At 38.3% G+C, this 20,411-nt stretch overlaps 1 protein-coding gene across 5 annotated transcripts in view; it reads left to right on the top strand.

The window, feature by feature from the left end:
* The first annotated feature begins 1,075 nt into the window (after window positions 1-1,075).
* actn1 (actinin, alpha 1) overlaps window positions 1,076-20,411 on the top strand; it is a 34,046-nt gene continuing 14,710 nt past the window's right edge. For all 5 annotated transcript variants that reach the window (XM_016508722.1, XM_016508720.1, XM_016508721.1 and 2 more), the window contains exons 1-7: window positions 1,076-1,460; window positions 15,777-15,891; window positions 16,356-16,475; window positions 18,689-18,775; window positions 19,089-19,176; window positions 19,316-19,394; window positions 19,483-19,564. In XM_016508722.1, the coding sequence (XP_016364208.1) occupies window positions 1,332-1,460; window positions 15,777-15,891; window positions 16,356-16,475; window positions 18,689-18,775; window positions 19,089-19,176; window positions 19,316-19,394; window positions 19,483-19,564 (700 nt within the window). In that variant the 5' untranslated portion in view covers window positions 1,076-1,331. The remainder of the gene's footprint in view (window positions 1,461-15,776; window positions 15,892-16,355; window positions 16,476-18,688; window positions 18,776-19,088; window positions 19,177-19,315; window positions 19,395-19,482; window positions 19,565-20,411) is intronic.

Below are 20,411 nucleotides of genomic sequence, written 5' to 3'. Positions count from 1 at the left end.
GCTATAACATTTTTAATACGACTGAGTTTATATTTAATGTGAATAAAAACATTGCAAGTTAGGCTACTAATCATAACACTTTCATTGTACAGAAAGAGAGCAAAGAACATTTACATTATCAAAGAACATTTTCACTGACAGCCTAGAGTTCAAGCACTCTCAAAAACTCCCATTAAAATCACTGAAGCTGTTTACACTATGAAATTAATATCTTACAGATTCATACACACATTTGCACGTTGTTGTTTCTGACTAGAGAATTCGCCAGAAAGAGGTATTCAGTCAGCGAGCGAGTGAAGAAAACACCGGCATTTTAGCCATGATTCATCTGAACACCTCCGATTGGTCATTGCATTCATAAGCTCAACAGGATCGTGTGTGATTGGTTATAATGCGCAGCGCTGTAAAAACGCGTCTGTCTCTGGCTCAGCGCCAGCCAGCAAATGCAGATTTGAATTTAGCAGCTGATGATGTGACGCACTGAACGTTCAAATCACGCCGGTGTGATTGTATTAAATATAGAAAATATTAATTGGCAATTTTTTGTCTTTTGGAAGCTGCATTCAAAATCCACTTGGCTCAAAAATCTGAGGGGGCACGTGCCCCCTCACTTTGAATGGGCATGACGCCTCTGGTTGAATCCCCCACAACTTTCCTCCACCCTAAAAGAAGAACATGAGCGCTGTTACCTGAGACACGGTGAGATAAAACAACTTAGGGTGTGGTCACCTGGAGGGCAGTGAGAAAACATTAAAGGATTATTTTATAAGACCAAGACTTAAAATACAATTATTTAAAAAATCATTAAATAAATTAATACAAACATAAATTCATTCTGCAATTAATTCAAGTGGCACAAATATCCCTGAAAGCTTTTCCAATACCTACGTCCATGCAGACAACCTACACCAAATAATGTTCTTTTTAGCAGCATCATATGACCCCTTTAAAGGACAGCGATATTAGCCAATCACCTCGGAGCTTTTTCTAGTGGGCGGGTTTTAAGGGTTTGCGCACCAGCCAATCAGGCGCCCTGCGTCGTCCTTCTTTTTATTTTTTTCCGTTAACTGTGAAGTTTTCGCTGCCGATGCTCGTGCTGGCGGTTCTGTCTACTCGCCAGTCTGGATAGCGGCCGTGAAAAAAAACGGACAGAACGAGAAAGACAAGGAGACACAGACTTTGGGAAGAGTGAACGGGGCAGGGGAAAACGAGGCAGCGCCGTTAGTTTAGTGCCCATCGTTTTAAGTGCGCACGGGAGTGTTTACTGCAGCGCTCTGTGGGAGAGAGAGAGAGAGAGAGAGACCGGAGAGAGACGGGAACAGCAGTTCAGAATGGATCACCACCACCATCAACAACATCATCATCTCTATGACGGAGGAGAGAACGACTATAGGCAGCAGGAAGATGACTGGGACCGGGATCTGCTGCTTGACCCCGCCTGGGAGAAACAACAGCGAAAGGTAACGTTACGCTCTATAATCTCTCCACACCAACGGTGCAAAGGGAACTTGCAAAGCAGAAGAAAAAAAAACATATTGAAATGTAGATATTTAATTATGGGCTGCCTGTGAAATAGGCTTTGCACTGCGACGCATGCATGCATTTATTTATATTGTGTGTAACGTTATAATATTTGTTTCCCTTAAAACATGCGAGTACACAAAATCAAAAGTCTATAAATTGTACATATTCCTAAAGCATCAGCTTTCATTATAAGAAATTTAAGGAACATCTGTTGCGGGATTGCGCGTGTTCCTATTCACCCCTCCGTCTGTCCATTCATTTGAGCGTTGTGACGGCCCGCCCCCAGTCAAACGATCCGTTACCCTGATCACCGGACACCGTGCGCCCACCTATTCTCCTCACCGCGCGCAACAGATGTCAGCGACAGCAGCCCTTGCTCTGTGGATGCGGCTCATATAATCTGCTGCGCTCGCAGAAAGCACGAACTCACTTTATTTACGGTCACGGCACGCAGACCCTGTTTGCCGCTTAAAGGTGTGACCCATGTAGACTTGAGAATCATTCTGGTTCCGATTCCTCTTATCGATTCCATTTCCCCAACGGTTCTTTAGTACTTTTGAGGAAGTATCTTCTGAAAGAAAATGCAATTCGTGTTGCATTTACTGTCCTCTGTTGCCAAATGATGATGTAACGCCTGATTACAACAGAACAGATATAACAAATTGCAAACAACTGTAATAAAATTTTGTTCTGTTTATGCTTTTCCAAATACAACAGAACATAAAATATGTATTTTAACTACACGCTGTCATGTGAATAACTGGTCAGTAACTACATGGACTAAGTCTCACAAGTACACTCTAAAAAATGCTGGGTTGTTTCAACCCAACTTTGGGTCAAATATGGACTAACCCAACTTTTAACCCAAATTATATAAATATAATTTATTAAAATTTAATGTAAAAATTTAACCCAACGGTTGGGTTAGTCCATATTTGACCCAAATTTGGGTTGAAACAACCCAGCATTTTTTAGAGTGTACAGCATAAAGCAAATTTGGATTAATTTCGCATTCGCAAGTAATAATTTGTGGTTCAGAAAGTGATTCAGATTAATTTAGGCACCTCTTATAATGATTCAGAATTCTTTTTGACTCATCAAAATTATTTGTTCATAGGAGTTGTTTTCTTGAGAAACGTACCTCGCTGATTCACTTCAAAGGAACCGGTTCATAAGAGTCATTCGCTCGGGAATTGGACCATACAAATTGATTCCCAGTAGCGGTGTTGCGGTGAACAGTAGTTGCTAGAAAACACTGTCAAGAGTATTTTAGTACGGTGTTCAGTGCTCATCAACAGTGGAATGTACCGTTAACAGAACCAAACGTCATGAAAATCGCTCGGTTCCGGTATGTTTAACGGTCCTGTTTAAGAACCGGTTCTCGGTTGCCAACTCTAGGCCCATGCCAGCTCCGTTAACGCATTCCAGTAGACCGTTAGTTGAGGGAGGGGGTGTTTATAAAAATGTCTCGGATGTAATTTTTTGCACAGAAGTCTAAAAAACTATTTGAAATATGAGTGAAACATTTGTCGCTCGCACACTCTTTTCCTCCCCCTTGGAAAACGGGGAGGAAAAAAGAACGAGTGTTGGAATCTGCTGCGGTTTGGGCTGGGCTTGTCAGGGAGCGAGTCTGCCCAAAAATGGTAATAACAGACCCCGTACGCGGCTGCTGGAAAACTTTCCCGCGTTTCTTTTTTTTTTCCTTCCTCGAAAGCTTGTGGACTCCTGAATGATGTCATCAGCTACCGTCGGGAAAGACTCATGCTCAGGTATGCAAGCAGAGTCCTGCACTTCAGCTCCTACGACCATAAACCCGTGACAAAACCATGTGTCAAGAGTTTTCCACCAGACCAGACATGTTCAGTCTTACTTAACTGAGTGTTAAGAGAGGAAATTAAACCCCTTAAGAAGTTTTGCATCAGTTGCCCAATGCAGGATCATCATATTTTGAATTTAAGACATTAACGTTATGTATGTCATGCTATATGTATATGTGTGTGTGTTGGGTCAAATGGAAATGAGAGACACACAACTAGAAAAGGCCCTGAGGTGTTTTTTTCCCTGTCTCGGTAGATAGGCACTACATTGTGATAGAGCTTCATTTTCGACACTGTTCATTAACGACAAACAAACACATGTTTGCTCCATACTGCCTATTAAACACCCTCTGTGACTTTAATGATGTGTGTGTGTGTGTGTGTGTCAGGCAAATTGGTTATTGTTCTGCATTCTGACAGGGCTGAAAGGTCAGTAGAGAAGTGAAGTCTGTTCTGCAAACTCACACACACACAACACACACTGCAGGTATAGAGTGCAGCCCTGACCCCCATTTCATAAAAGTCATATGGACTAAGTCAAATCTGGAGTAGATTTGAGCTGAGAAAGTGAATGTGTGTGAGAAACCATCTGATTGGCTGCAGTTTATGTTTATGCATGAAAGTATTTCAGCAAGTTCAGACTGGACCAATAGAATCAGAAACACACATTTTCCTGTCTAATAACATCTGTGAGAATTTGTCTGCAATTTGAGAAAAAAAGCCCCTCGGGCCAGACAGGTGTGAGGTGATTCAGCTTAAAACTGCAGCAAGACCTTATGAACTCTCTCTCCTTTTTGCCTGTCCCCATCTGTGAGGTCAGATTTTCATTGTTTTTGTACACGTGTCCCTTCCTGATGCTTTCTCAGCCAATCAGCAAAGCCTCATGGGGTCTTCAGTTACCACAGTTCATTTTGTAGAGCCACAAGACAGAGTTCTGTTAGGTTTCAGTGAATGTTCTGTTTTCATTTATGCTACCTTTCAAAAATCATTGGTCAGTCAAGTTTTTTTAAATTAATACTTTTATCAGCAAGGAAGGACTCATTCAATTGAACAAAAGTGACAGTAAAGACTTTTACACTTTTAAACTTTCTATTCCTCAAAGAGTCCTGACACAAATGCTGCACTCTTTCTAAGAAATATTAATTTGAAATTGTAATATTTCACAATATAAATGTTTTTTATATATATATAAAAAACAGCCTTGATAAGCATAAGAGATTTCTTTCAAAAAAGTAAAAAAAAAATCTTGATTCCAAACTTTTGAACTGTATTATATGTGGTAAGCTTCTGTTCTCACTCAATCGTATAGAAAAAAATCTGCATTATAGTGGCACCAAACAGACAAAGTTGCAAAAAAAAAAAAAGGATTCAAACCATAGACTGTAAAAAAAGATGGACGACGCATCTCCAATTCCTTCCACTATAGAAAAGTGAAGCCAAAGCATCTCAGTATGGCCGCTGCCATCTTGAGTAAATGACGTCATTTGGAGCCAGAGTCTGCACAGTAGACGAGTCTGCGCGTCATTTGGAGCCTTAGTCTGCGCAGTAGAGATTCGTTGATTTGTTTGGAGCCAGAGTCTGCGCAGTAGTGTCGTGAGGTGGTATCAAACTCCCACCCAAACTCCCGCAGACCCAATCAACCATAAAGACACGCCCCGTTTTTATAGCATCAAATTACTAGCTAAAATCAAGCTTATCACAAAAACGAACAATTGAACATATATCAGCGTGATAACAACTACTTTAAATGACCAAAACCATCTTTCGGAAAATTGTATTGGAAGTGTAATTTATTTTTTTTATTTAGTCTCAAGTCCCATTCGTTTACATGGAGTGCGGGGTTTATGACTTGTACTGCAGCCAGCCACCAGGGGGCGATCAAAGAGCCTGCAGCTTCACTTTTCAGGACGTGTGAGGCACACCCGATTCAAACCCTCAAAGTCCCAAAAGTTACTGCATTGGTTTAGTCAATGTTGTTTCATTCAAACAAGCAGATCCCATTTTTATTGGTGCTGCTAGTGGCACAGAAATATGTAAAACTCTGCAACTTTAAGTAGAGTTTTCAGCAAAGCACATTTGAATGTGAAAATCTGATACTGCATTCAGATTTGCGACAATGTTCGACAGAAGTTTTACTGCAGGTATTTGCCACTACCATTTGAACGTATGAAAATGTTGATAAAAATAGGCTAAGGTAGTCTCAAGTGAACCAAAACACAGTGTGTATTTTAATAAGGGTTGACTTAAGACTATTTTATAAACTTATTTGTATCATCATTTTCATACGTTCAAATGCTAGTTGAACATTTAAACTGAAGTACTTTGAATTTCTAAATTGCTTGTTAAGTGTCCAGGGACCACAAGCAGCTCCGTACCAACTGTATCCTAACATCATAGTATTGAATTTCCTTTAGAAAATGTAAAAATACTGAAATTTGTCCTGCAGTGCCATACAGTGTGCAAACAGTTCTAGTGAGTTAAGTGTTTCCATACTGCAGTAGTTCAGTCTGCCTTGGGCAGGTTTTAAGTGGTTCTGTTTGCAGATCTTGATGCTCTGATAAGAAAAAATGTAGATCTTCAAAAACAGGAAACAGTTCAGCTCTAGTGAATCTGAATCAGTCACATATCATTGGGTTCTGAGATTTGTATCTATCTGATAATCTGCATTGTGTAGGGGTGCAACGGTTCTCGGTAAAAAATCGAACCGTACGGTTCGCCACACACGGTTCGGCATGCACTGGGACCATGGTTCAACTTAAATCTGACAATGCTTCTGTAATATAGTTTGTTAGAGTTCGGCTAATGCATATTTCTGTTGATGGATACAAATTCTGGTTTCCCAATACATTACAACAAGAGCGATGAGAGAAAAAAAACAATACGTGGACAAACCAGTCACTCTTTAATCAATGCGAGTGCTGAATGCCAGTATAACTGTCATTTATGCCGTCATCACGTGTTGATAGCGCAGGTGAGACCTGAACAGCACACGTTGCTATCTGTGTTTAAACTAAACTCATTTAAGCCTTGCCAGTTTAAATATTAAAGAGCCAGAAGACGCGAACTCGCGCACGCAGTGAGAAGATCTGTGTGTGCGCTCATCCGAAGCGTTCTCGTTTACTTGTACGTCATTGATTACGTTGCATGAGTGGCCACTTCTGGCGGAACCCTTGGAATGGGCTGAACTGGAACGTCCTAAGACCTTGATCACTTAGAATCAGCTATGGAGTTGGTTTATTGTTTATATTTTTTCCCTTTTGAATTTGTTTGGTGCAGCATTCTATATGTATATAGGTATGTTTGGGCTGTTATAAATGTTAAAAAAAATAATTTATATATTATAGAGTTGTTTGGGGTGGGGATAAATTAACCGCGATCTGCGATGACGTCACAATCGTGTTGCATTGTGGTCTATGGAGCGGCCTGAAGTGTGCATATGAAGCAGACTCGCTCCCTCGGTCAAAATCGAGGGGTCGAGGGTCTGTCCATATAAACTTCCCTCGTCCACTTCACGAAGTGTAAGGCACTTCAAAATGGCAGCGGGGATTCCCCCGAGGGGAAGTGCTTAGGGAAATTTGCGAGTGCTTGTCTAAAAGTGGAGTGGAATGCAGCCATAGTCGGCTGAACAAACAGTATCAGTGCACTGGATCAGTGCGTTCTCTTAAAGTGACAGCACTTTCTTAAAGATAATTCTACCTAAAAAAAACTGAAAATCACTGTTTATTTTATTTGTATCTTTGCTCTATTGTATTTATTTGTGCTGTTGCTTGTAGTTAGATTATTTGTTCGTATTTTCTTTATTTTTATTTGACAATATAGTTTTTCCACTAAACATAGCACATACCGAATCGTACCGAAACCGTGACTCTAAAACCGTGATACAAACCGAACCGTGAGTAAGTTGAACCGTTGCACCCCTAACATTGTGTATTTTCTTGGTGTGTGTCTTCATGGTAGTAAAGAGTTAATGTAGGAGGGGAAAAACCTTTTCTGGCTTTTTCAGTATAAAGAATTAAACTAGGTCTACTTGTCGCAATCAATCCTCTGTTTTTCTCTGTCTCTCTCACTTGTTCTCTTTCTCTCTACCTCTATTAGAGGGGTAAGTTGAGTATCCCAGTGGGAGACAGTGGCTGTTTTTAAGCCGGTTTGAGGTGAGTTTCCTGAAATCTGTCGCAGATCTCAGATCTAACAAGAATCTAAAATTCTCTGTGAAGATACTGACATACACATTCCATCTCTACATCAATAACTTTTTTCCCATGTTTCTTTGCAGATTTTTAGGGAAAATCTGCCGCATTTTATGAAAGATGGTATGAGTACTAAACTCTTAATGGTCGCTGAAAGCATAATCCAATTAGCCAAAATGTCTAATAAACCAACTCGCAAGTGGCAGGGTGTGTGTAAAACATTGTGAATGGCATCTGCTTCAATTACGTGGAGTTCTGCGGGCACAGATGCCATGTAGGCCTGCATATAACTCGTGATATCCTTAGGCGTCATTGCATGCCTGATTTTTTTTTACCACTTTTTGGAAAGCTGGCATTTTCAGTTCTTGAGCAGAAGCTCTAATTTAGCCAGTGTATTGCATCAAGTGATGATACAGCATTAGTATTTGATATTTTTAATGCTGTGCATTCAGTGCGGTTGTTACCAGTTGTAGAAACCGACAGCAACATTGTCACAGCTCTCTAAGGCCCAAAAATGGGAACCAAACCAACTGTCATGGTCAGTGTTTTTCTTTATTTTATTAGAATTTTTCAAGGAATCAAAGAATTAACGGAAGAAAAGAGAGAAAATAAAATATCTGGAAATTGTTGTAAAGTAATGTCTTTGAACTATTTGCATATATTATTGTATTGTAATACACTTTAATATACACCACAAAGTAAAAACACCTGAGTCATTTAACTTTTTTGTAGATTGAAGTCTAGATTGAAAAGCTTTCAAAAGGCTTCCAGGAAGCTACGTTCATCAAGGGGATAGACCCAAAATGTAAATTCTGTCATCATTTATTCACCCTCAAGTTGTTCCAGACCTGTATAAATTTTTTTTAAATTTGCTGAACACAAAAGAAAATGCTTTGAAGAATGTTGGTAACCAAACTTTTTCCAGTTCCCATTGACTTCCATAGTATTTCCTACTATGGAAGTCAATGGGGACCAGCAACTGTTACCCACTGGTTACCCACATTCTTCATAATGTCTTCTTTTGTGTTCAGTAAATGTATATGATGACAGTTTTCATTTTTGGTGAACTGTTCCTTTTTAATTCATTCACACTATGCACTAGGGCTGCACGATTTTGACAAAAATCATAATTGTCGATTATTCCCTTATTAAACCTCAAATAAACATCGGATTGGTTTCTTCTTTAAATTATAAAATAGTAAAAAAATGAATGGTATTATAATGTTATACTAAAATTAAAATTAAAATAATGGGAAAAACCCTTTAAGATAACATGTAGAAATAAATAAACACATCTTAAGCGTGCAGAATAACATAAGTGGACTTTGAACGATTAATTGCCGCTTTGAACGATTACGTAATTGTGGCATCCATAATTGTAATCGCAATTAGAAATTCGATTAATTGTGCAGCCCTACTATGCACACATTCAATCTTAGTCATAAGCCTAATATAATATGCAAAAAAACAGCTCTTATGAATTACATTACATCAATCACATAAATCATGTGTTTTCAATTCCAAACAGTGATATTTTGACAAGAAAGATGAGTATTGATGAGATTTGCATCACTTATTACTTTGGTCATTTAACATTTCTATCTTAACAGTTGTCAAATATTAAAGGTTTAGCTACCAAACTTGCACTCTTTCACTCTTAAAACTGAAGCGTTGAGCTGGCATTCACGTTTGGCTTCTGTGAACAGTGAGCCCTGCCTTCTTTGATTGGATTGGCCATCTCAATCATTTTGACATCAACAAATGCTGTTAGACCAGTCTAAAAGACTAACTTTTAAAACTTTTTGTCATCTTAACAGCAAACAGAGCAGCATCAAGAATATCAAATATTGGGGGGACAATTTGACCATATCTTGATTATTGAGACCTATGGTGGTTACAGCCCTGCAGCTGTCTGACACAGGCTCCATTTTATTGCTTTTCTGCAGCTTGCTATGTCTCACCATTCCTAATATTCATCCACTGATGTACAAATGCAATTGTGTTTTATTAAAAAAGTAGTAGGGCAGCACAAAATCCTAGTACAGACAGTGGAAGATTAATGCAATGCTCAAATTAAGTTTGTCTCGTGATTTCATTCAAAACAGTATAAGATCATGTTTTATTCATGCATACGTATTTACTATTCATGAGATAATGCATCATTATTTAATGACATCATAACCAGCACGTCTGTGAACGACAGCTGTCCCCACCAGAATGACATGACGTGCATGACACAGTCTCTGTAATTTCCTGCCCTGGAGTTTAATGTCAGGATGTGATGAGGTACTTTATCCCTCACTGTGCTCTTTCAGCCAGTGAAAGAACAGCTTGAATAGCTCCACAATAGCGTAGAAAATGCTGCCACCTCATTTGCTGAGACTGTGTGTGTGCTCGAGCCAGACCGAGATGCTGCGGGATGCAGTTTTTTGATGTGTGTGTATGTGTGTGCGTTCTTAAAAAGTTTATTTTATTGACTCTGTTTGATCCTCCTTCGCCTCTGCAGTTTGCAAAGTCAAATATGTCAAGTCAGACTCTTTTTTTATCTTAGTGAAAGTCAAGGTCTTCTTGCAAATCATCATGTGCCGCTCCTAACCTGATGATGTGCTCCAAATGAGGACTTTGTTCCTTGTATCTGTCCGACAGACTTACCCAGAACCAGGCCCTATTGTTCCTCACATAAAACCGTATAGATAATGCAACATCGCAGTGAGTAAGTGTGTGCACTTACGCTGTGTGTTTTAAGTTTAATTAACGTGAAAGCAGCGATCCGAGCGAGTCAGCATTTAGCTCTAAGTGAAGCCGCTGGCGTTGTTGATAAGATTATTAATGAGCCATTAAACTCTGAGTCTGGAAACGTGAAAATAAGAGACAGGCTCACCTTAGGAGGGTGTAGTGTGTGGGGGGTGGATAATGTGGAATGCGTGTGGAACCGAGAAAGTGGGCCGCGCGTCTCAGGGGCAGATCAGGACTTCCTGTCTGGAGGAGAAAGCCAGCAGACACCAACAAACAGCCCACTAACAGACAGATAGGGTGAGAGAGAGAAACAGATGGAAAAAAACTAGATTTTTACTAGAGTTATGTGTCTAATACTCGGGGATAGTGGTTTGTTCAAAGCAGTAATGATGTTTGCCTTAGCAATCAGCACTAATGTGAAAGATAAACCGAGACAGACAGGCTTTTCATCCATTGAAAGGGGATGATGTCATTAGTGTCTGTGTGTGTATGCGTTCAGCATTTTGTTTAAACAGGTAACAGCTGTTATACCTGTCACACGTGCACACCTGTGTAGGCAGAGCTGCACAGGCATTTGTGTGTTGAGAAGTTTCATTCCTGATCTCTTTCTCTGGCTCTCACACTGAGAATGAATGTACAGTGGCCCCAAAATGTATTTGGTCACTTATACATACATAAAAAAATGTATGAATGACATTGCATTAGATTAGGTATGTGCTGATCTTAAAATTCTGTCTGATATGAAAAGCTGATCATATTTATAGGATATCTTCCGTAAAATGGAAATAATTCTTAAATATTAAAATTAATTATTTAAATATTATATTTAAATAATTAGTAATGTTATTAAATAATATGAAATTTCTAAAATATTTTGTCTGAATAAATAAAAAATGAAAATCTAAAATATTTTTTATTGTTTTAAATAGTGAATTTAGACATTACAACATTATAATGTACTCTATCAGAATGCATATTCATGTTAAGATCTATTAAAGATTACACTGAAAATTGATATTACATTATTAACTTTTTAATGGAGTGTTAAATGACAGCAAAGGTAATCTAAGTGTAATTTGTCCATTTTTGGGTAAACTATTACCTCTTTAAAGGGATAGTTCACCCAAAAATGAAAATGTTATGTTTATCTGCTTACCCACAGGGCATCCAAGATGTAGGTGACTTTGTTTCTTCAGTAGAACACATATGATGATTTTTAACTCCAACCGTTGCAGTCTATCAGTCGTATAATGCATGGCAATGGTAACAAAATCTATGAGAGTAAAAAAAACATGCACAGACAAATCCAAATTAAACCCTGCGGCTCGTGACGACACATCTGTTTTCGAGTTAGAAACAGACGTCTTGACACACCAGATCCTGAACGCGTTGAACAAACAAGGGACTTTTCTGTACTTATTCATATACTTGTTTGTTAAACTTTCATATAAAGACAATATCACGCAAGCAAGAGTGCATTATGGCCGTATAACTCACTCTTGCTCGTGTGATATTGTTTTATTATGGTTCTAGCAGTCTAGATCAGATCACAGCTCGTCCCAACGCCTAACTGAGATGAAACATCAAAAGTAAATGCTGTGAACTTGAATTCATTTTATTCACTCAGATTATCTCAATGCAATATGGCAGAGGTGTCCGATTCTGCTTCTGCAGAGTTGAGCTCTAGTCCCAAGTAAACACACTTCAACCAGCTAGTCAAGGTCTTCACTAGATCACTAGAAACTTCCAGAGGAGCAGGACTGGACTGGATATGTTCAGCACTGGTAGAACGTGGCCATACGCTGAATGTGATTTCTCACATGCTATTTTTGATTGATCAAAACTCACTAATATCAGATGTTTCTGTCGACTGCTGTTGGTGAAGCGCCAGAGCACGTACACACCTCACGCACCGGATGAGGTAAAAAATGATATAAATACTGTTCGGTTTCTGGCACAAACCGATCGTTTCGTGTCTTAGGACATCAATGTGTCGTCACGAGCCGCAGGGTTTAATTTGGATTTGTCTGTGCATGTTTTTTTTACTCTCATAGATTTTGTTACCATTGCCATGCATTATACGACTGATAGACTTCAACGGTTAAAGTTAAAAATCATCATATGTGTTCTACTGAAGAAACAAAGTCACTACATCTTTGGATTCCCTGGGGGTAAGCAGATAAACATCAAATTTTCATTTTTGGGTGAACTATCTCTTTAACCCTATAAAGCCTTCTCTATGGTATTTAATATGCATATGCATGAATTTCGAAGGCCTCTAAATTTATCAACAAATATGATCAGAACTTTTCTGATAATACAATCTTCTACATGCCTTCTATCGCCTGATTGATAGTTTATACTTTTGGTAACACTTCAGTATAGGGACCAATTCTCACTATAAACTATTTGCTTATTAGCATGCCTATTAATAACATGTTGGCTGTTTATTAGTAATTATAAAGCACATATTCTGCATGACAATATTCTACATCTCTAATTCTACCCAATACCTAAACTGAACAACTACCTTACTAACTATTAATAAGCAGCAAATTAGGAGTTTATTCAGGCAAAAGTTGTAGTTAATGGTTTGTTAATTGTGAGAATTGGACCTTAAAATAAAGTGTCACCAAACTTTTAAAGGCCTTATAGTGTAATTCTCTTCTCAGATGGATGTGGTACACACGTCTTTTTGCGCTGGTATTTAAAAGATTTTTGAGTGCCCACATACTTTTTGGGACTGCTGTATGTATTTGAGAGATGTTCTATAAAAACAGTTTTCACTATAGCTGTAAATAAACAGGTCATTTTTGTGGCTTATGGGGAGTTTGTGTGTATGCGTGTGTTTCAGACCGCCTGATTGTTTGTAGGTTTTCTGGCATTCGTGGTTGCTATGGCAACCCCACGACGATGAGCTGAGCTGTGCTGTATTTCACACCAGAGAGAGAGAGAGAGGAGGAAAAGAAGGAAAGAAAAGGAGTGAAACAGAGGGTTAAAAAGAGCTATAATGAAGAAATATTTGTGGTGTAGGTGTGAGAGGAAATCTAGCAGCATTCCTGCTGAGTGAGCAGAGATCTGCTGCCTGTGTGACTATATTTACATGCATTTGTATATGTAAGTATACATTTGCATGCCTCTGCATAGATAATAATGTGTGAATGTGTCTTTTTGTTTTGTACATTTTTGTGCGCATAGGCTTAGTGCATTTTATGCTAAGTGTGAATTGCTATACTGTATATAGAGCAAAAATCTAGCTAAACTGTATGCATGTTCATAATGTTGTTTATATTGCTTAAATGTTTGGGTTCCGTAACTTTGGAAAGAAATTAATACTTTTATTCAGCAAGGACTTGTTAAATTGATCAAAAATGGCAGTAAATGCTGTTTTTTTTTTTTAGAAAGTTCTTTCTCATCAGATTCCATGTTTCCAAAATTCCAAGATTTCTTGTTTTCAGCATGGATAGTAAAAGTAAGAAATGGTTCTTGATAGGGCTGTGCAATTATTCGCATGCGATTGTCATGCGCATCTCGTCAGTAAAGCCGGTTCTGTGATTAGTAGTAAATCTCCATCACGTGCTTTAAGACAGAGCGGCATTTAATACACAGAGCCGTAGTTCACTGACACGCTACGAAAAATCGCGTTCATAATCGCAGGCGATTTGTCTGTGATTATGAACGCGGTTTTGCATAGCTTGTTCACAGATCACAGAACCGGCTTTACTGATGAGATGTGCATGACAATCACATGCGATTAATCGCACAGCCCTAATTCTTGAGCGCCAAAGTAAGAAATGGTTCTTGAGCACCAAATCAGCATATTCGAATGATTTCTGAAGAGTCATGTGATACTGAAGACTAGAGTAATGGCTGCTTTGCCATCACAGAAATAAATGACATTTTAAAATATATTAAGATATAAAACAGTTCTTTTTAAATGGTATTAATATTTCACAATATTACTGTTTTTCTGATTTTTTTATGCAGTTTTGCTGAGAATAAGAGACTTCTTTCAAAAACATTAAAAAACCCAAAACTTGAGAATGATAGTGTGGGTGTGTGTGTGTGTTGGTTTTGAAATTTTAGCATTTAATTAGCATGCAAACAGCATCCTGTGCTTTAGCTGTTTGCATGGTGAAACATCTATAAATTCATCCGTTCATTAAATTCAGCGCTCTGTCGAACTGTTCTTGAACAGAAGAACATGTCTTATATTAACGCCCCCTAAGAAAACCAGTCAGCCTAATTACACAGGACTTCTTTATAAAACTATTAGTTGAATAGTCACTTAGGCAGCCTGGCGGCTAGTTAAAAACATGTTGTTTTGCACATCCCTCAACTAAAAGCGTGACATGCTACAGTGGGCACATTCAGTGATTTTTATTGGAAGAAATCTAGTTTTGTCGCATTGCTTGCAGAAACTTATGGTAGCTCGTACATCTTGACTGTTTATTGTATCTCTCTAGTTTTAGAGTTTGTCTAATGTTTAAGTGTGTATAATTGATAGCTTCATAGCTTTTATTCTTCCACATTTTGATTTGCATACTGAAGTTGGAATATTGCAGTCGTGGCTCTTGTGTGTGTCCTTGCCGACCAGTGTCTGCACTTCCTCTTGAATTAATTTATAATCCTCCTGCTTGACTCACATTTACCTCCAGATATTCCCATGTTATGGCATTTCCTTTTATTAGCTGCCAAATTCCACAATGTTTCTCACCTGACCTGCGCTCTATTACCCATAATCCATCATTAAACTGCGCACCCCAGCCCACCCGTGGGGATCGGCTGTATCCCATCATGTAGCAGTACTGTCTCTCCTCATGTCCAGATCTAGAAATTTCTCTTCGTCTCTCAAAGTTGGAACAAACTCCTGCTTTTACGTGCATAAGCTAAAGTGTCTCTTGATTCCATTAAGTGGCATATCAATCGTATTAGAGTGTGAGTGTGTTTAGCTTCTGTTCTGCTGCACAGCTGTTTCTCATCAGCTCGCTAACATACCGAAGAATCCTGAAGCCACAGATACTCAGCGCTGCCATGACAACCTCTGTAGAGCGCTTACTCTCCCCTACTCTCTCTCTCACTGTCACAATCAGGCATGGTTGTAGATGAATACAGAATTACCAAAGTATTCAAGCACTTGCATAACGCAGCTGTGTGAAATAAATAAAACTGGTTAAATTGGTCATATCATCAGGAAATTACATATTTTCATTGATATTTTAAGAGTATTGTACTATCAACATAACTTTCGTTTGCTGTTTCAGGCTTTGTGTAGCACCTACAGCTCTGCAGATTCTTCTGAAATGCTTACATTTATATTCAACAATGTTACTGATAATTTCAGTCTAATCTTAACCATTTGAGCTGCACATTTCAGTGTGGATTTTGTGAATCTATTGAAGTTTAATAGAATTTTCTGCCAAGTCTTATTTGCACATTCCAGGCGATTTAAATTTGCATTGTGTTTTTGCTTTATTTCTCTTCTAAACTTATAAATCACTCTTTTTTTTAGACGTTTACTGCGTGGTGCAATTCTCATCTACGAAAGGCAGGGACGCAGATCGAAAACATTGAGGAGGATTTTAGAGATGGACTCAAACTCATGCTGCTCCTAGAGGTCATTTCAGGTCAGTGACCTCTAACCACAGTCCCACCTTGAACCCAGTCCACCCCTCTACCTTTTAAAGCTTGTATCTTCTATGATGATATGAAAATTAGTTACACAAAGTTAGTTACACAAAGTGTATAATTTATAGCATTAGCCGATAGAGAATTTTTTTCACGTGTAAGCAAAATAGACATTATAACCGAAATATACTTAAAAGAATTAAAAACAAGCCAAATTTAATTGAATCAAGAACTTGTGGATCTAATCTGAATCGGGAAACCCTGCTTTCATCTCTCTGTTCATACAAATTTGCCAAAAAAACAAAAACAAATTTAAAATATAGAACTTGCATACTACAAGTTAGTTGATAACTGTCAGGAATAAATATTTGATCAAAATATTTATGTACATGTTTAAGTCACCTGAGGGCAGAATGTTGTGTGTGATGTAATATTATGTAATATTTAAATTATTTTTCTGTAGGAGAACGCTTGGCCAAACCAGAGAGAGGAAAGATGAGAGTTCATAAGATCTCCAATGTGAATAAAGCTCTGAACTTCATTGCAAGCAAAGGAGTCAAACTGGTTTCTATTGGAGCAGAGGGTAGGTCCCTGTCCCCCCCTTTAGCAGTGACCTATATCCTGCAGGCTTCCTGGGTCATGAGTTCAGTGTTTCACCATGTGAGATCAATGACTATCAGATGCTCTGCCTGTGTGTGATATGTACTTGTATCTCATGTCATATGAAGCCCCTCCCCATTCCATACAGTTAAATAGGTTAGACATGCAGTTTATAGCTGACATATTGTGATGAAGTAGATATCCCCGCTGGGTACAACATGCACACACACACACTTACCGCACCACACACACACACATACTCACCCCGCTGATTTCCCTTCCCCTCTGTTTGGTTGTACATGCCGTCTTGACAGCCCATGGACAGTTTCACACATTACATTACCCTGTTCCAGATTCATCCCGATCATACATACTACATGCATTGTCTCATTTATGTTGCGCTTTCCATGTTTGTTTAATGTTGGTCACGAGTGTTTGGCGTGATCAGTCTTGCTGGTGGCACCGGCGAAACCGAACGATTGCGCGTCAACCGCTTATGACGTCATTGTTGGCGCCACGCTGGCGCACTGTGCTCAAAATCGAACAAAACCATTGTTAAATAGGTTAAAGACAAATGTAAAAGTAAAATCATGGTCATTTATATTATTGGTTTTATTTTGTGTATATAATGTTGAAATGAGGTTTTGTGTTTGTAAAATATGGCTACTGTATATATGTACAGAGGTAACTGGAAAATGTATTGTTTTAAAAATGGTACGTCCAAAGAAGGGGCGGAGTCTGGCCAATAAAAAGGGAGGCCAGACTCACATTTATCACTTGTTAACCAAGTCGAACGCGAGCGTGCAACAGCAGTGCAGTGAGCAACCCCCATCAAAGCGAGTATATTGAAGATACCCTTTGTGTATATATATTTTTTTAAATATAATACACTTTATATTTTTTTGTCTTGGTGATTACACTGTATATATTTTTTCACGCAATCACTCGTGGACTTTTGTATATATCTACGGTGCTGTAAATAAACTACACCTTGCACAAAAGTGCAATTGTGGGTAAAGCCATAATTTTTACATATTTTACGGACACTTTCTACGTCCCCAAGCGAGTTGGTGGTTCTCGCAGTATCACACATATATTAGACCAATCTATAGTGTGTGTGTATTTGTCATGTTAGCTGTTCTCTCTCTCTATGTATAATCCAGAGCAGCATTCCAGACAGATTAGCCATCTACCAAAGACTTTGCCTTGGTCAAATACTGTTACCAGTTTGTGTGTGTGTGTGTGTCTGGTAGAGCCGGGATGCACTTACACACACATACTGGGATGTGTGTGGAGTGTATTATGAGATTAGCTTAAGAAAAGGGAGAGGAAACACGCATGTTTACCTAGATATTTAAATGGGGACTTCCCATCCACATCTATGTGTAAAAAAAATAAAAACAAATAATTAAAATGAAACTTTTGGCGTATTTAGAAGTGAATACAGACATTATTTAGTCTTCATATAATTTAGCCTTTATAAACCATTTGTCCCTTTAAGAATGTCTCCAAAAAGGACCTTTTGGGAACCTGTTCAGCAGTTTTGTTTTAAAAGTATAACAAAAGTTTAGATAGTTTAGTTACATTGTTTTCATATCAAAGAAAATAACCTAGCAAAGCTATTCTCCTGCACTTTAGACTCTAAAACCTTGCTAAACACTCACTAATGCTCACAACCTGCTCTCTACAGTCCTAATTAATTAATAAAGCTTAAATTATATTTAAGATATAATTGAAATTAATGAAAATAAATGTGTATTTGGGATGGTGGAGGGATGCCAGAGGAATTTTCACAGTAGTGAAGCAAGCAGAAAATCAAAAGGAAAAAGTAATAATGAGTAATGACGTAATGAAGCATATTTGTAGGACTGTTTTTTTTGTGTGTCATTATTTTCCTAACAATAAAGCATTTTTGTTGTCACAACTGTAATGCAAAAAAAGTGAAATTATAAAAAGAAATAAAAAAATATATAAATAATGATGTATATATTTCTAGAAAATTATATAGCCTTATGTAAATGGTAAACTGTCTGCATGTTTATTATATTTGCAAGTCTAATTTCTTGTCAATGCAGAATTATCTGAATTATATAAGCTGCTTTCTGGTTCTGATATGGCTTTTGTTTGTAAAATGATCTCATTGTTGAGCTGTTACAGTAAATGTGATGCTGGTGTGCGTGTGTTTGTTCTGCTCAGAGATTGTTGATGGGAACGCTAAGATGACTCTGGGGATGATCTGGACCATTATCCTCCGCTTCGCCATCCAGGACATCTCAGTGGAGGGTATATATAAATATCACACACACACACACACACATTTCAGTTTATAGCCTAAGTGATGCATTAGATCTTGGAAAAAAAAAGGCAGTAGGCAGGCAGTTAATTTGTGTGTATTAAATAACACGAGAGTGAACAGAATGACTGACTAAAAATACAGTTCTGCTCTTTTGGATTTCTGAATATTCATTGTTTAATACAAACGTAATGTCAGGAATGTGTGAGTCATTTAAATGACAATTTTATCTTTCCACTCCTGAGATTCCATTTGATACAAGTGTGTGTGTGTGTGTGTGTGTGTGTGTGTGTGTGTGTGCAGAGACCTCAGCTAAAGAAGGCCTGCTGCTGTGGTGCCAGAGAAAAACAGCTCCCTACAAAAATGTCAACATCCAGAATTTCCACATCAGGTGAGCAGACAGGAAATGAGCATTAGAGAGAAGCAGAGTGAATGATGGGAAAAGATCAAGACTGACAGAGATACTGCAACTTAACGCTGAGCTACAACATCATATATTACATTTCTCTTTCTGTCTCTCTCCCTGTCAGTTGGAAGGATGGATTGGGCTTCTGTGCACTCATTCACAGACATCGTCCAGAGCTCATTGATTACGGTAAACTGCGCAAGGTGAGACATTACTAGAACCTCTGACCACATATAGAGACCAGCAGTATGAAAGACCATGACCCATGCTTTGATGTTTGCTCTCACTCAGGACGACCCAATGACTAATCTGAACACCGCCTTTGACGTCGCTGAAAAGTACCTGGACATCCCTAAGATGCTGGATGCAGAAGGTGAGACGTGTAGAGGACAGGTTTCTTTCTGTTCCACTTCACTGTGAAATTAGGTTAGACCTCTGTCTAAATATAGAGCTGTAGGAGGACTGCAGGTATGTGTGTAGGTTGAATTACACCCCATTACTGCAGGCATGATTGTGGATGTTTCCGTAACATAGTCTGTTCGAAAGGATTTTTAGGATATTATTTGTGACCCTGGATCACAAAACCAGTCATATGCTGAATAAATAAGCTTTCCATTGATGTATGGTTTGTTAGGATAGGACAATATTTGGCCGAGATACAACTATTTGAAAATCTGGAATCTGAGGGTGCAAAAAAATCTAAATATTGAGAAAATCGCCTTTAAAGTTGTCCAAATGAAGTCCTTAGCAATGCACATTACTAATCAAAAATTAAGTTTTTATATATTCATGGAACATGGTCTTTACCTAATATCCTCATGATTTTTGGCATAAAGAAAAATCGATAATGTTGACCCATACAATGCATATTTGGCTATTGCTACAAATATACAGTGGTGTGAAAAGGTTTTTGCCCCCTTCCTGTTTTTTTAATTGTTTGCATATTTGTCACACTTAAAATATTCAGATCATCAAACAAATTTTAATATTACACAAAGATAACCTGGGTAAATACAAACTGCAGTTTTGAAATTATGATTTCATTTATTAAGGGAAAAAAGCTGTCCAAACCTACCTGGCCCTACGTGAAAAATTATTTGCCCCTCCTCTTAAATCATGAAAGAACTGTGATTAAGCACATTATTTTAGAAAGCTGAGTTAAATTTCACTAGCCACACTTGGAGTAATTTTGGTAGGCTGGCCACTCCTGGGAAGGTTCA

This window comes from Sinocyclocheilus rhinocerous, unplaced genomic scaffold (assembly GCF_001515625.1).
Source record: "Sinocyclocheilus rhinocerous isolate Xijiao unplaced genomic scaffold, SAMN03320098_v1.1 scaffold564, whole genome shotgun sequence".
Taxonomy (NCBI): Eukaryota; Metazoa; Chordata; class Actinopteri; order Cypriniformes; family Cyprinidae; genus Sinocyclocheilus; species Sinocyclocheilus rhinocerous.
The sequence above is the reverse complement of the archived record's forward strand: the minus strand, read 5'-3'. Positions and strand labels throughout refer to the sequence as shown.